We start from the raw sequence: 14,804 nt of genomic DNA, 5'->3' as shown, positions 1-14,804 counted from the left end.
TCAGTGTTTTCCTCGCACAAAGCAATTGTACAAAATGACTTCAGAAGACTTTATCTTTTTTAGACTTCATCTTTTGTGAACCCAGCTATCAGGAAGTGTTCTCATAGCTTTTACCATTCTTAATTAAACGTTCTTAAAATTTATTATTGAATGTATGTTCTTATAACATTGAGAGAAAACATTCTGAGATAAGCAATGGGAAAGAGGAATGCAGGGTGAATTTAGGGTAATTTTCGGGTAAACTATTCCTTTTATAAGGGTAGTATTTTGGGTATATCAATAAACTTTAGGAGATACACTTTGTGTAGTAAAAGAGTTCTGAAAATTTTCTGTGACACTGACAGAATTTCCACATCAGGAAAGATAATTGAAGAAATGTGTGCATATGTATACACAAACCCTTGCATCAGTTTGTAGACTCACTTTAGTCTAGGATGCGTTTGATCCTGGTTTGCGTGCATCACTTGTCAGATAAATGTAAAAAATAAGTGTTCAGCTGTCTGTCTTTTAATTCAGAATTCCAAATGATAATTGTTATTTTGAAATCTCTCTATGTGTCTGTGGCGAGTGGGGCGGGGCCGAGAGGCGTGGGAACGAGGAGTGAGGCCGGGTGTAGTGATTGGAGATGAGCTACACCTGCGCCCCACCGCCGGTCTTGAGTCCCACGTAGGAGATGGAAGGATATAAAACTGGAGTGACGACCGTGAAGGACGAGAGAGGACCAGGCCTGGGATATTATTTTATGTTTGCTTTTTATTTGTGCGCGTCAGTCGCCGTGAGGGGCTGACGCGCTGCTTTGTGTTTATTTTGAATATTAAAATGGGTTTTGATTGTGCGCCGGTTCCCGCCTCCTTCTTCCCGATGAATAAGAAGTTCATATCGTTACAGTGGTGCCGAAGCCCGGGAGAAGGAGGGACGCGCTGCTGAAGATCCCTCGCCGCTGTGGTGAATCCGCGGTGCCCTCGAGCTGGCGAGGTATGTGCCGCCAGGGACGCTCGAGGCGGTGGGCTGGAGCGAGTTGCCGGGGACGGGCGAGCTCGCTGCTGGCCGCCCAAGATATGGAGGGGCGGCTGCCGTTGGTGAGGGAGCGGAGGAGTCGGCGCCGTTCGCCAGGGGGCCGGAGCCTGCCGCCTCCGCGAAGGAATCCGGAGGGGCAGGGAACGGGGGACTCCTGCCGGCTGCCCAAAACCGGAGGAGCCGGCGCCGTCCATCGGGCGGCGGAGGAGTGTCGCGCCGTCCGCCGAGGGCCGTCCAGTGCCACCGCCAGGCACCGCCGAGGAGATCACCCAGCTGGTGGAGGGCCGAGCAGCAGTGCGTCTGGGAACCGGATTTTTTTTTTCTCCCTCCCCTCTCTCGTCCTTGTCGCTCCTCCTTCCATCTCCTTTTCTCTCGCCTCGTCTGTCCTACCCCCAGGTTCCTGCAGGTCCCCGTGAGCGGTCCCCCCCGGAGGGAAGGGGGGGGGGGGGGAGTAGAGCGCAGTCTCGAGGGTACCCCCCGGCCTGCGAGGGGCGATGGGGGTATGTGGCGAGTGGGGCGGGGCCGAGAGGCGTGGGAACGAGGAGTGAGGCCGGGTGTAGTGATTGGAGATGAGCTACACCTGCGCCCCACCGCCGGTCTTGAGTCCCACGTAGGAGATGGAAGGATATAAAACTGGAGTGACGACCGTGAAGGACGAGAGAGGACCAGGCCTGGGATATTATTTTATGTTTGCTTTTTATTTGTGCGCGTCAGTCGCCGTGAGGGGCTGACGCGCTGCTTTGTGTTTATTTTGAATATTAAAATAAACACAAAGATGAGTAAGAAGTTCATATCGTTACAGTGTCATAACAGGTTATTTTGCCCAGACTTTTAAAGGGGTCATATGACTTTGGTAAAAATAACATTATTTGGTGTAATGCAATGTGTTTATGTGGTTTAAGTAAAAAAATAAATAAAAGGCTCCATTACCTTGTATCTTACAATATGGCCTCGAAGAAGTAGTTTTTGTAAAAATAGGCTAACAACTGGTTCATAACCTGCGACTCTCTGTCGCACAGTAGATAAATTACCATATTGACAGGTATAAATTACCATATTGTCTTCTTTATCAGTTTGTAACAGCTTGTAACCCTCAAAAGAGAAAGGACAAATTTATATTGGATTATATGACCCCTTTAAATCACAAATGCTTGGACTGTAATAAAAGTGTTCAAAATAATGTTGCATATACATTAGTATAGATGTGCAGTGATTTCATGGCAATGCAGATGCAAAGTGGGAACATGGATAGACTGAGATACTGGTCTCCATTGATGCCACAATAATATGAATAATTAAACAAAACAAAAAAAAAGTGATTTTTACATTTTTTTTGTGATTTTTAGTGTCTTATTACATGCTCACTCAGTGATTGCGATTCACATTATTTCGCAAAATAATGCAAAAACCTTTAGCTTGGAGTGCTTGAATGAGATGGCTTCAAACAGTATATATGTTTACACATAAATATTCTTTGGCTAATGCTTCACCAAACAGCTTCTCTCAACCTCGTCTAACTCTCTGACTCTGAGGACCAATTTCCCTCCGCATCGATCGATGGTCAATTTCAGCCAGCGTGAGAAATATCTCTTATTCCCCATGGATTTTCACGTCATCCTGATGACAAACTGCAAATAGTCAGTCGCCAATCATGTCCCACTTTTCCGCTTACCGTAGCCTGTCGGGACACTGCTGCTGCCCTGAGGTGGCAACGTACAGATGGAATGAGGAAATGGCCTGCATGTGTTTAAGCAGGCCGGAAGGTCACAACATGCTAAATATGCTTGTCACAACCCAAAAACATTTTTATTTATGTATGGATGAGTAGTTAAAGGAGTAGTTCATCCCAAAATGTTTCTTATGTCGCTCCAAACTATTTTGACTCAATGAGGTATTTTAAAACATCCCATATTGGCTTTCTCTGAAAAAAATAATACATATTTTTATTTATTTATTTATTTATTTGATTTATTTATTTATTTTCAACTATTCCTTTAAGATACTGGTTGTGGAGGAAAGACAGGAAGTGGGAGGTGGGCTGAGAGGACACGAGACATCCTTTTCAATGCTCCAGCAGAAATTAGTAAAATTGTTCAGGGTGTTGGCTATGCTCTCGAAAAATGATTGACGTGTTCCTCACAGAACTTCAGGTTCACTCCTCTATGAACTGAGCTGATTATGCTAATAAGACTTCATGAATAGAATGAAGCCTCACTCTTCCTGCAGCGGTGGTCTGGCCTATGCAGTGCAGTGTGTTAGCACCTAATACTGCTATGTGACCTGCGCTTGAATTAGCTGATCTGGGATCTGACAGCTGCTGTATCTGACAGGCTATTCTCTGGCTGTCTGTTTCTTAAGCCCGATACTTGTATTTGCACCATAGTTGTGCTGTTCTCGCCGTAGAGACCTGTCTGTCATTCTGTTTCCAGTATTCTGCATCTAACAGAGCTTAACTGCATGCCTTTTTTTTTACTTCTCTACATATTGGGGTGTTAATGAGAATGGAATACTACATAATAAATCTAAGAACTGTGAAAATGTATCTCTTGCATTCGCTGAATGTTTTAGTTCTCTCTCTCTCTCTCTCTCTCTCTCTCTCTTTTATTTATTTATTTTTAGAACTTCTTGTCATAGGATACATATAGACATTTTAAGGTTTTGAAAGAAATATAAAAAAAAGAAAACAAAAAATACCATTAGACATCTCACTGAATTGTGATTACTGCATTATTTAAATTATTACATTTCCTTAATAAATTTACTTAATTCTATAAATGATATATAATTTACTGTCTGAACTTGTTTTATGTTTGCTATTGTCATGAAAAACGTTTCATTCTGAAGCTAAACTTACAGTTGTGATTGAATGGAAGCAACAGATCTTTTGGATTGTGATGTACTGTACATTCAAGTGAAATGATCATTGAAAAAAAATGTTTCATGGAGACTTAGATCTAATTATCAATTATTAATTGAAGGGAGGGAGACCTGAAGGTGAGCTTAAGGTCAAGCAACTAAATATTTGGAGAAGTCTGGTTTATGTCATAAATAACATATCCATGTGGTTTTTGTTGTTGCTTGTGTTTTTTTTTTTTTTTTTTCCTCATTAGGGATATTCTGAATATATTATTGCTAACAAAAATATAAAACACTGATTGACTATATATAAATATTTTCCTGACAATATCTTGTCTTCACTGTACTCAAAATGAGTAAACAGTATAAGTGCCAGAACATCAAATTAAAGATTCTCAGGATAGTTTGGATCAGCTGATATGTTTTCATAGTATAGAGTAGTAGAATACATAAGATTTCACCATACAAAATGCAAATCAGGCACAATAAACAATTAAAATAACCATGTGTGGGGGGTGGGGGTTTTATCCAGCTGTTGCACACTGGGTCGCTGTAAGTGACTCTCTAAAAGCTCCAGTCACAAGAATGCAGGAGAACATCTGCTCCACTGAAAACAAATCATCATTAAATAAAGGCCTTGAAGTAAAAGCATCAGTTTCTCAACAGAATCATCTCTGCATTTGTCCAATGTGATGGACCATAGTGTGGGCCCAAATTAATTAACTGGAAAACAAAATTAAGCAACTAACCAATCTGTGTCAACAGCATGCCCTTTTTCCCAGTTATAGGAGTGTTACTGTGCATCAAGTTGGGTTTCACAATATCCTTAAACAAGATCCTACAACATATAAATGAAACAATGTTGTTAACATTAAAACTATTTCCTAACTGCAGCTGCAGTGATGCAAGGAGTTTACCAACTGGTGACTGGCTGTTTGGATTAGAAGGTGGGACTAATTCTGCCATATTGTGCATTGCACTTGACCTGTGCATAAGTAGTTGAGATGCAAGGCGCAGCGCAAGTGTGTTTGCTAGTTTCAGTCCGGCTATAATTAGCAAATGCATTTGCGCCCATTTGTGTAGTCATGGGCGTGCTGGTCTAAAAAAGAGGTGTGTTCAGGTGTATTGCTAGCATATTGGTTTTAAGGAGCTGAAAATAGACTGCGCCATAGACCAGCTCAAACCTGGTCTAAAGTCTGGAGCAATGTTTTTTCTTTGTTATTATATGTACATGTCATAATGGATAGTCATTGCATGTATCAGAATTACTCACACAGGTATATTCTGATATTGAATAATAAGCAGTCATTCAGTCTCTCAGCAATTGAATCCCTGAATTATTTTAAGATGAATATGGCAACATTTCAGTTTGACATCATTCTCTTAGGATCGCCTCCTTTCTCTGTGGATCCTTTTTAATTAGCTCCCTATACTGTCTGGTAGGGCTGAAACATTTAGTCGACATTATTGTCATATATGAAAATATACGACGCACGCTTCCCTCTTGATAATGAAATAAACAACAACAACAAAGAACAACTAGATAAAAAAGTTCGTCAAGACAAACTTTAAGTTGGCTTGAGAAAAGCCTGACCAGAAAGTCTGAAAAAGTTTGAAAAGTTTAAAAAGTTTGAAAAGTTTAAAAAGTTTAAAGTTTTACAGTTTTCAGTCTGAGATAGATAGATAGATAGATAGATAGATAGATAGATAGATAGATAGATAGATAGATAGATAGATAGATAGATAGATAGATAGAGTTTGAAGATAGATAGATAGATAGATAGATAGATAGATAGATAGAGTTTGAAGATAGATAGATAGATAGATAGATAGATAGATAGATAGATAGATAGATAGATAGATAGATAGATAGATAGATAGATAGATAGTTTGAAGTCTGAAAAGTTTAAAAAGTTTAAGAAGTTTAAAAAGTTTAACAGTTTTCAGTATGAAATAGTAAAAAATGCAAATAAGTTTTAAAAGCATAAAGTTTGAAGGCAATACAGTCTGTCAGAGATAGATAGTTGCTATGCGGTTGCTAGGGTTTCTGGGGGGTTGCTAAGGCATTACTATCCAGTTGCTATTTACTTGGGGTGGTTGTTAGGGTGTTGCTATGTTTTGAATACAAAATAGACTGAATTTAACAGATAACATTTATGTCAGTTTAATTGTTTTTATAACAACATACACAAATCATAACTTGATTTTTGCAAGAATTGTAAACCAATGCTCTACGGTTAACAGTGATTTTTGATGTTTCCTCCTGCTCATGTTTTATGAACCCGTTCTGCATGATGTCATGAAAGTCTTTCAGCATAATGTATATTACAAAGGCAGAGAGGAAACAATTATTTGTATTATTATATTAAAGTTCCTAAACATTTTTATATTTTTCTTTACCACAGAAGCTCTGTCAGTTACGTTGAGACTGATGAATCCCCAATCTTCCACAATCGACTTCACATAGGATGAACTGTTTCCAGTTTCAGCAAAGCAGCAAGGATGACTACACCTTAGAACTCTTCACTAACACTACCTGCCTCACCTGGGCCACAGAGAAAACAATGTTACTGCCTGTAAATGGCACAATTAACCTTTAACCTTACAGATGAATCAATGCAGTAACACTGTTATATACCATTGACATTGTACCAAATATTCAGACTGAATATACAGAGGAGAACTGGTCCCCAGTGTTTTTGGTGAGCCTAGTTTCTCCAAAGGTTTTGTTTTTACTCCAGTATCAGCATTTTAAAGATTTTTTTTTTTTTTTTTTTTTTTTTTAGCACTGTTGCCTTTGGCTTGCTTGCTGTATGTATGAAGACTAAAGCATTTATCACCAACTATTAAAACCATAGGTATGTCTTTCTGTAAAGATTTTTTGAAATGTTATGTATTTTGAAAAATGTATAAATGTCTTACATTGATTTTGTGCATATTTTTTGAACATTTATATGTAAAAAAATCTGTTTATTAATATAATTATTATATTATAATTGAAAGTTATACTTATATAACAATTATAAACTATTTAGCTGTATTTTTAGTTACTTTCAGTGCACAAACAACGATTATTCACTTTCTATACTTAATGGTATAAATATAATGGGCATACTGACATACTTTATTTAAAAAAAACATAAAATGTTTGATTTCACAACCTATAGCGTCGGCTATATATTAGCCTATAAAACATGTAATTTAAAAGACATTAATGGTCATTATAGCACAGTTCAAACAACAACAATTATAAACGATTTTGCAGGAATTGTAATCAGGCGCTAAAAATAATACCCATTAATTGTTCGTTGAGCCAATGGGATCACTCTGGGTCCTGAGAAATGACACCGGGACCGCGATGCACGCTGGGATTTGGAGTTTTCGGCTGATTGTATGCAAAACTCGCATGCGGAAAGGTTTGAGCATACACGTCTCGGAGAATATCAATTAAATAATAATTATATTACAAGTTATGGTCCGATGAGCACCGGCGCCATGGAGAGTACAGGACACGTCTGGTGAGGCTATAAACGTGTTAGTTACTTTTATATATTTTTATCTTTATTTTGAAACGTAAAAGCACAGCTAGCATACTGATAAACTGTTTATTGACAGAAAAGTACAGTACATGATGCATCTGAGGAAATATACAGTAAATACATATGGATTATTACAGTGCTATGTGGATGAACGTATATTTGTTTGTTTGACTCTCTGAAGGCCATGTAGCAACTCCGGCTAGTGGATTAGCACGCACGCGACCAAACACACAGACGGATGAGAGAGAGGCTGGAGAGATACAGGGATACAGATGATGCTGAGGTCAGATGCTCTCAATCAGTATACCTATACAGAATGCACATAAATGAAATGATATAAAGCTGGAGATTGTGGATTTTATTTTAGATTGTGATAGATGAGATATATTTTATAATTTAATGCAGTTTGCAGTACCAGTTATCCACTTTTAAAGACAGTGATTAGAACACACACACACACACACACACACACAAAAGTGCATTGTGTTGAGGTTTTTCATCATGTGAAAAACAACATAAGAATATTTGTCGCAAACAGCTTTTTATGTAACTTCAAAGTGTTTTCTGTCAAATGATATAAAGATTGTATTTATTCCAATGTATGTGGGTATGGGGACACTTCAAATTTGGATAGCGCAGTGCTCTACCAATTGAGCTACAACATATAAGATCATTTTCATCAATTTCAACTGTTTAATGTAATTTCAAAAGATTTCCTGTAAAATGATACCAAACTTTTGTATGTACACCACTGCATGTGGGTGTGGGTATGGGAAGCTTTTGAATTTAGGTAGGAAAAATGCCAAGCGGAAATCCCCAAAATAGCATTTGTGCATAAGGTTTTCAATTTTAAAATTATTGCAGCCTTGGTGATCATAAGATTTCTAAAAAGCATTACTAATTAAGATTTGTGTTTGTGAATTCATCTGTGTGATAGTGAGGTATAAATACAGACACAGCCTAAGTGATTGTGCAATAAAGTGTTTAAACAATTGCAATAAATTTGAACAAGAACAAATTTATTTAACATTAATTTGCATTAGCATAAGCACAAATAACTAATAGTGTAAAATATTTTTTTACTATTATGCAAAAGTGTATATATATATATATATATATATATATATATATATATATATATATATAACTACAAAAAAAATAAAATACAATAAAACTGATTCGCTTAACTGATTACTGATTAGTCTATAAAGCTATGACTACAATAAAACTGATTCGCTGAACTGATTACTGATTAGTCTATAAAGCTGTGACTACAATAAAACTGATTCGCTGAACTGATTACTGATTAGTCTATAAAGCTATGACTACAATAAAACTGATTCGCTGAACTGATTACTGATTAGTCTATAAAGCTGTGACTACAATAAAACTGATTCGCTGAACTGATTACTGATTAGTCTATAAAGCTATGACTACAATAAAACTGATTCGCTGAACTGATTACTGATTAGTTTACTGTTTGTACGCTAACTACTCGTTTATTAACATGATTTACAATAATTTTCATGGGCAACTCCATGATTAGGTCATCAATGCTGCCACAATAATGTTCAGAAGGCACAACAAAGATTTCATCATCCGCAGTAAGTAGGTGGCAGTTGTCATCAATTTCAGTCACTCCCACAACTTCAACTTCCTGTTCGACAGGTTCAACCTCCTCGATCTGAAAAAAAAACATAAAACATTAAAAACCTTTTAATTTAATTGACTGTTTGTATTTCACTGTGTGTTTGTGTGTGCACATGCTAGTGAGTGTGAGTAAAGCCCCTTTCACACTGCACGTCGGACCTGGCAAATTGCCGGAACATTGCCGGGTCGCCTTATGTGTGAAAGCAAACACGTCCCGGGATTGATTCTGGCATTGAACCCGGGTCAGGGACCTAGTAACATTGCCGTGTTCAATCCAGGGACGAGCGCTGTGTGAACAAAAGCCAGATTTAATGCCGTGTCTTAGTGATGACGCAGGTTATCGCACGACTCTTTTACCGGCTGTTTTGAGGGAAGATCAACGTTCATGACAAAAAAATATGTGCAAACTGTAATGAAGCAGAGATCAGTTTGTTCCTCACTTTTTCCGCAAAGATGCTGAGATTGTTTACTATCGTTTACTCGTGAGCACTGGTGAGTGAATGTGTGTGTGTCTGTGTGCACTAGTGTGTGTGTGTATGTATGTGTGTGTGTGTGCTAGCAAGTGAGTACATGTGTGTGCGCTAGTGAGCAAGAGTGAGTGAGTGAGTGTGTGTGTGCCTGCTAGTGAGGGAGTGTATGTGTGTGCGCTAGTGAGTAAGTGTGTGTTTGCACTGGTGAGTGAATGTGTGTGTGTCTGTGTGCACTAGTGTGTGTGTATGTATGTGTGTGTATGTGTGTGCTAGCAAGTGAGTATATGTGTGTGCGCTAGTGAGCAAGAGTGAGTGAGTGAGTGTGTGTGTGCCTGCTAGTGAGGGAGTGTATGTGTGTGCGCTAGTGAGTAAGTGTGTGTTTGCACTGGTGAGTGAATGTGTGTGTGTCTGTGTGCACTAGTGTGTGTATGTATGTGTGTGTGTGTGTGTGCTAGCAAGTGAGTATATGTGTGTGCGCTAGTGAGCAAGAGTGAGTGAGTGTGTGTGTGCCTGCTAGTGAGGGAGTGTATGTGTGTGCGCTAGTGAGTAAGTGTGTGTTTGCACTGGTGAGTGAATGTGTGTGTGTCTGTGTGCACTAGTGTGTGTATGTATGTGTGTGTGTGTGTGTGTGCTAGCGAGTGAGTATATGTGTGTGCGCTAGTGAGCAAGAGCGAGTGAGTGAGTGTGTGTGTGCCTGCTAGTGAGGGAGTGTATGTGTGTGCGCTAGTGAGTAAGTGTGTGTTTGCACTGGTGAGTGAGTGTCTGTGTCTTTGTGTGAGTGCGTGCACTAGAGAGGGAGTGCGTGCGTGCATGTGCGTGTATGCGCTAGTGAGCAAGTGCCAGTGAGTGTGTGTGTACTAATTATTAGACAGAAATTCACGATAGCTCTACTGTGTAATGTGGAGTATATAATCATAAGTACCTTAATGGTAGTATAGTTCGATGACTGAAGTTTTGCATTGCCACTTGCCAAAATGGTGGCACGCATATGGCTGATGTGCACATTGTCTCCCTCATGGAGTTCACTGAGTGCTTCATCCCTCCACAGGGACACATCAAGGAGCCTTTCGCCGCACTTCATTTTGAGGTCCAAGACTGGGATGTCTGACATTGTCATCCTTACTTTCTGGATCTGCAAAATTTAAAATGACTAGCGATGTTAAAAGTGTGATAGATAGATAGATAGATAGATAGATAGATAGATAGATAGATAGAAACAGTCAGAAGAAAGACAGATATAGATAGATAGATAGATAGAGTCTGAATGAGTTTATATAGATAGCTAGCTCACTTTTTCAACTTTTCCTAGGAGGCTGAGATATCCACTCCTGGAAAACAGATCCTCCTCCTCACCAGTGGCAGAATAGGATGGTGGATGGATTAATTCCACTGCAGCTCTCTCTGCCTCCTCAGAAATTTTTAATGGAGCTGTTCTAAACTTTAATGTGGATCTTCCCACAAGAAGACAGAGCCTCCCATGTCTGTCGGACAATGTGCAATTTTTTAAAATATACGATGCCCCCTCCTCAAATTCAGGATACGAGCCATTTTTTTTGTGGTAAATGGCCCTACTACCATCTGTGAGGGCACAGACTGTTGATGTGTGCTGTGTGTCAATGGTAATTTTAAACCCTCGGCGGACAAATGAGCCAGCTTTTTGTATTAGACGTGTCTGTATACATTTTAGCGCCAGCTTTTGAGGGGTGGAATATGGATGCGCCATTCTGATGGTAAGAAAAAGGAAGTAATATCTTAGTAGCATAAAAAAATACAATTTACTATTATTACTATCTCTAAACATAAATACTGAGAAGATGTCTTAAAGTCAACCAAAAAATATACTTACGATGTTTTGAGGGGGGGTTTAGCTGCTGATGACAAACAAAGCAAAGAGAAATACAAAACATTACTGAATATGAATCAGATATTGCATATGTTTGTATAAATGTTTAATATATACATTTTTTCAAAACTTTAAATATTTAGTTTTTCATCAGGGATAATATTATACATTTTAATCAAAGGAAAGGGGGCTCATGAGCCTGAAATATGAGAAATATTTGACATTTAGGCCAAATATGTTAATGAGTTTGTGATTAATTAATCAAAATAAAAAGTGCTCATGAGCCAGAAATATGAACAAATATTTTACATAAATATAATTATTTATTAATAAAGTTGTCGTGAGAAATTAATTTAATGAATACGCTCATTTTTAATTAACTATAATAGTTATAGTTAAAAAAAAAACGGGTTTCCCTTTATCTCCGTTCCAGTGCTTTTTCTGCGGCACATTACATTTCGTCCGCCAACGTGATTCATTTAATTGGACACTTTCACTCAAAGCTTTCCTCGGACTGCTTATTGGATGAACCACTAGAATGAAAATATTCACCGCTCATAGGCCTGGGCCAAAATGGGTGGGCCCGAACCCACCCGGGCCCAATGGTAGCGCAGTGGCTGGTTCTCTCTCAGCACGTCTGAGAGAGCGGGGCTCGCGCACTTGCAATTTGAACCTATACATTCTATGGATTGAGCGCTGCTCCCTTAGCACAAATGGCGTCATTCATATGTAACGGAAATAACGGACATTATTGGTCGTACAGTAAATGTAATACATTTACAATGTAGCTTTGAGATACATTTACTAGAAAAAACTGTCCGTTTTCGTTATTTTTTATCTATAGGCTATATGGAAAAATATTTTAAAAACTTAAAAAAAAAATTTTATTTTATTTTTGATGTTAAAATAACTCTGGGGGAAAAAAACTGTTCCCTCAGATCGGGATTTGTTTAGGGTATAATTATTATAGGGTATTATTGTATTTTCTTTCTATATAATATTAAATTGATATTTGTAGTGTGATTATTATACATTTTAAAAGTCATTTAAATAAATTGGTTGGGTAAAAGTACTTACCTTAGGAAAATTGTCTGTCTTCTTATCCACTGCTCTTCTTCTGTCTGAATGGAGTCGGGCTATGCGTGCGCTCCGGTCACGGACACCGCTTTATAAACTCTGTTTTTTTTTCGCGGTCATTGCACGCGAGTAATAATTTAAGTCTTAACAATTAAAAAATACATTCGCATTTTTTTGCGAATAGTTTATTTAAATTGTTTCTTTATATCATCATGCCTTGTTATATTTCCCGGAGGAGGGGGAAAATAAATAAATACAATTAAGTGATGGGGATTTGAATTTCCGAGGAAGAATCTCTAAAGTTGACATGTTTCTCATTTTTAAATGTCACAATATATCTTTCGCTAATTTGATTTAGGCCTATATCAGAAATCCGCGGTGACACAAATGTGGATTTATTTATTTGCTTTTGGAAAAAATAATAGGCTAATATAAAAGTTATATTTGCTATAATCTCCCATATGGATAGACCTAGAGTGTTATTATCATTAAAGCTAAAATGATTAGCCCACAATTTAATTAATTAAAATAATATATGTTAACTTAAATAAAATATATTATTATATAAAACATATTAAGATATTTGCTTTTCTATATTATAGAAAATATAGTATATATTATATGATATAATATATTTACATTACATTTACATTTATTCATTTTGCAGACGCTTTTATCCAAAGCGACTGACAGATGAGGACAGTGGAAGCAATCAAAAACAAAAAGAGCAATAAGTGCTATAACAAGTCTCAGTTAGGTTAACACCGTATACACGTTTGCATGGGATTTTAAATAATATAATTAATAAAAAGAAAACCGATCTAATAAAAAAAAAGAATAGAGCAACCTAATGTTAATGATCTTTACACACACACGCGCAAACACACATACACATACAACTGTAAATGAAAAGAAAATAGAAAAAAAGATTAGAAAGGTAGTTAGATTTTTTTTTTTTTTTTAAATAATAGAATTAGAATATTGAGTGTTAAAGTTAGAGGGTCAAATAAATATGGAAGAGATCGGTTTTAAGCCGATTCTTGTAGATGGCTAAATATGGCATATTATTATTATTATTATTATTATTATTATTCTATTATTATTATCTATATTATATTATTCTATATATTCAATATTTAACTATACTTCTACATTTGTTAAAGCTCTAACTAAAATTTTAATTACAGCCTGCTAAAGTAAAACTGAAATTAAATTAATGAAAGTATAAAATATATATTTAAAGAATTTAAAATTAAAAAAGGACAAAACTCTTTAAATTATTACCATGTTAATTAAACTTAAAACGTAAATATAAAAGCCAATTCAAAATATTTTTGTTATTATTAATAATAATAATAATAATAATAATAATAATAATAATGAAATGCTATTATTAAATATATTAACGTATTATTAGAAAATAGAAAAAAAAAGATTAGAAAGGTAGTTAGATTTTTTTTTTTTATATATAATAGAATTAGAATATTGAGTGTTAAAGTTAGAGGGTCAAATAAATATGGAAGAGATCGGTTTCAAGCCGATTCTTGTAGATGGCTAAAGATGGCATATTATTATTATTATTATTATTATTATTATTATTATTATTATTATTATTCTATTATTATTATCTATATTATATATTCTATATATTCAATATTTAACTATACTTCTACATTTGTTAAAGCTCTAACTAAAATTTTAATTACAGCCTGCTAAAAGTAAAACTGAAATTAAATTAATGAAAGTATAAAATATATATTTAAAAAATAAAATTAAAAAGGACAAACTCTTAAATTATTACCATGTTAATTAAACTTAAAACGTAAATATAAAAGCCAATTCAAAATATTTTGATGTTATTATTAATAATAATAATAATTATAATAATAATAATAATAATGAAATGCTATTATTAAATATATTAACGTATTATTATTATTATTGTTATTATTCTTTCAGCAGAAAAGCTTTTGGATCAAGGAGACATCTTTGTCCCCCATTTTAAATTAAATCCGGATTTGATTTTCATATGTATGATAGATAAAAAAAGATTAGTATTTAACTGTAAAGTATTTTAATTGAAAAAACAATAGACTAACGGTTAACCAATGAACAGCGTTAGAATTTTGCATAACTAATGAGCTGTCACTCTGGATTCATCCGGTCCGGCGGTTATTTCTTGAGGTGAGTCTGCTAGATTTGCTAGGCAATTATGCAATCAAACATTGTAAAAAAGAAAATAAAAGTATCGATTGTTTATAAAATGATTGCACTTAATAAACCTAGTGAAGCCGGTTTACATTGATTTTTTTTTATCAGTTAAAGGCGTCTTCAGGCAGGACGTGAAGCCAT

At 36.2% G+C, this 14,804-nt stretch overlaps 1 protein-coding gene and 1 long non-coding RNA gene across 7 annotated transcripts; one reads left to right on the top strand and one right to left on the bottom strand.

Annotated features, from left to right (window-relative positions):
- Positions 1-7,047: 7,047 nt before the first annotated feature.
- Positions 7,048-7,744, top strand: LOC113094471 (uncharacterized). The gene is made up of 2 exons (XR_003288102.1): positions 7,048-7,391; positions 7,594-7,744. It is a non-coding gene; the product is annotated as an uncharacterized LOC113094471 (long non-coding RNA).
- Positions 7,745-8,550: 806 nt separating this feature from the next.
- On the bottom strand, positions 8,551-12,533 carry LOC113094469 (uncharacterized). 6 transcript variants are annotated; one of them, XM_026260082.1, is made up of 5 exons: positions 12,453-12,533; positions 11,379-11,400; positions 10,824-11,256; positions 10,455-10,664; positions 8,551-9,096 (listed from the first exon to the last, which is right to left on the bottom strand). In XM_026260082.1, the coding sequence occupies exons 3-5, from the start codon at positions 11,253-11,255 to the stop codon at positions 8,881-8,883; spliced, it is 858 nt and encodes a 285-aa protein (XP_026115867.1). In that variant the 5' UTR covers position 11,256; positions 11,379-11,400; positions 12,453-12,533; the 3' UTR covers positions 8,551-8,880. The 6 variants fall into 6 exon arrangements, with proteins under 6 accessions (XP_026115867.1, XP_026115866.1, XP_026115865.1 ...); XM_026260081.1 differs by having other exon boundaries at positions 11,379-11,403; positions 12,453-12,527; XM_026260080.1 differs by having other exon boundaries at positions 10,824-11,400; positions 12,453-12,470.
- Positions 12,534-14,804: the final 2,271 nt, after the last annotated feature.

Source organism: Carassius auratus, unplaced genomic scaffold (genome assembly GCF_003368295.1).
Source record: "Carassius auratus strain Wakin unplaced genomic scaffold, ASM336829v1 scaf_tig00215387, whole genome shotgun sequence".
In the NCBI taxonomy this organism is placed as follows: domain Eukaryota; kingdom Metazoa; phylum Chordata; class Actinopteri; order Cypriniformes; family Cyprinidae; genus Carassius; species Carassius auratus.
This window is presented reverse-complemented; position numbering and strand designations above follow the sequence as displayed.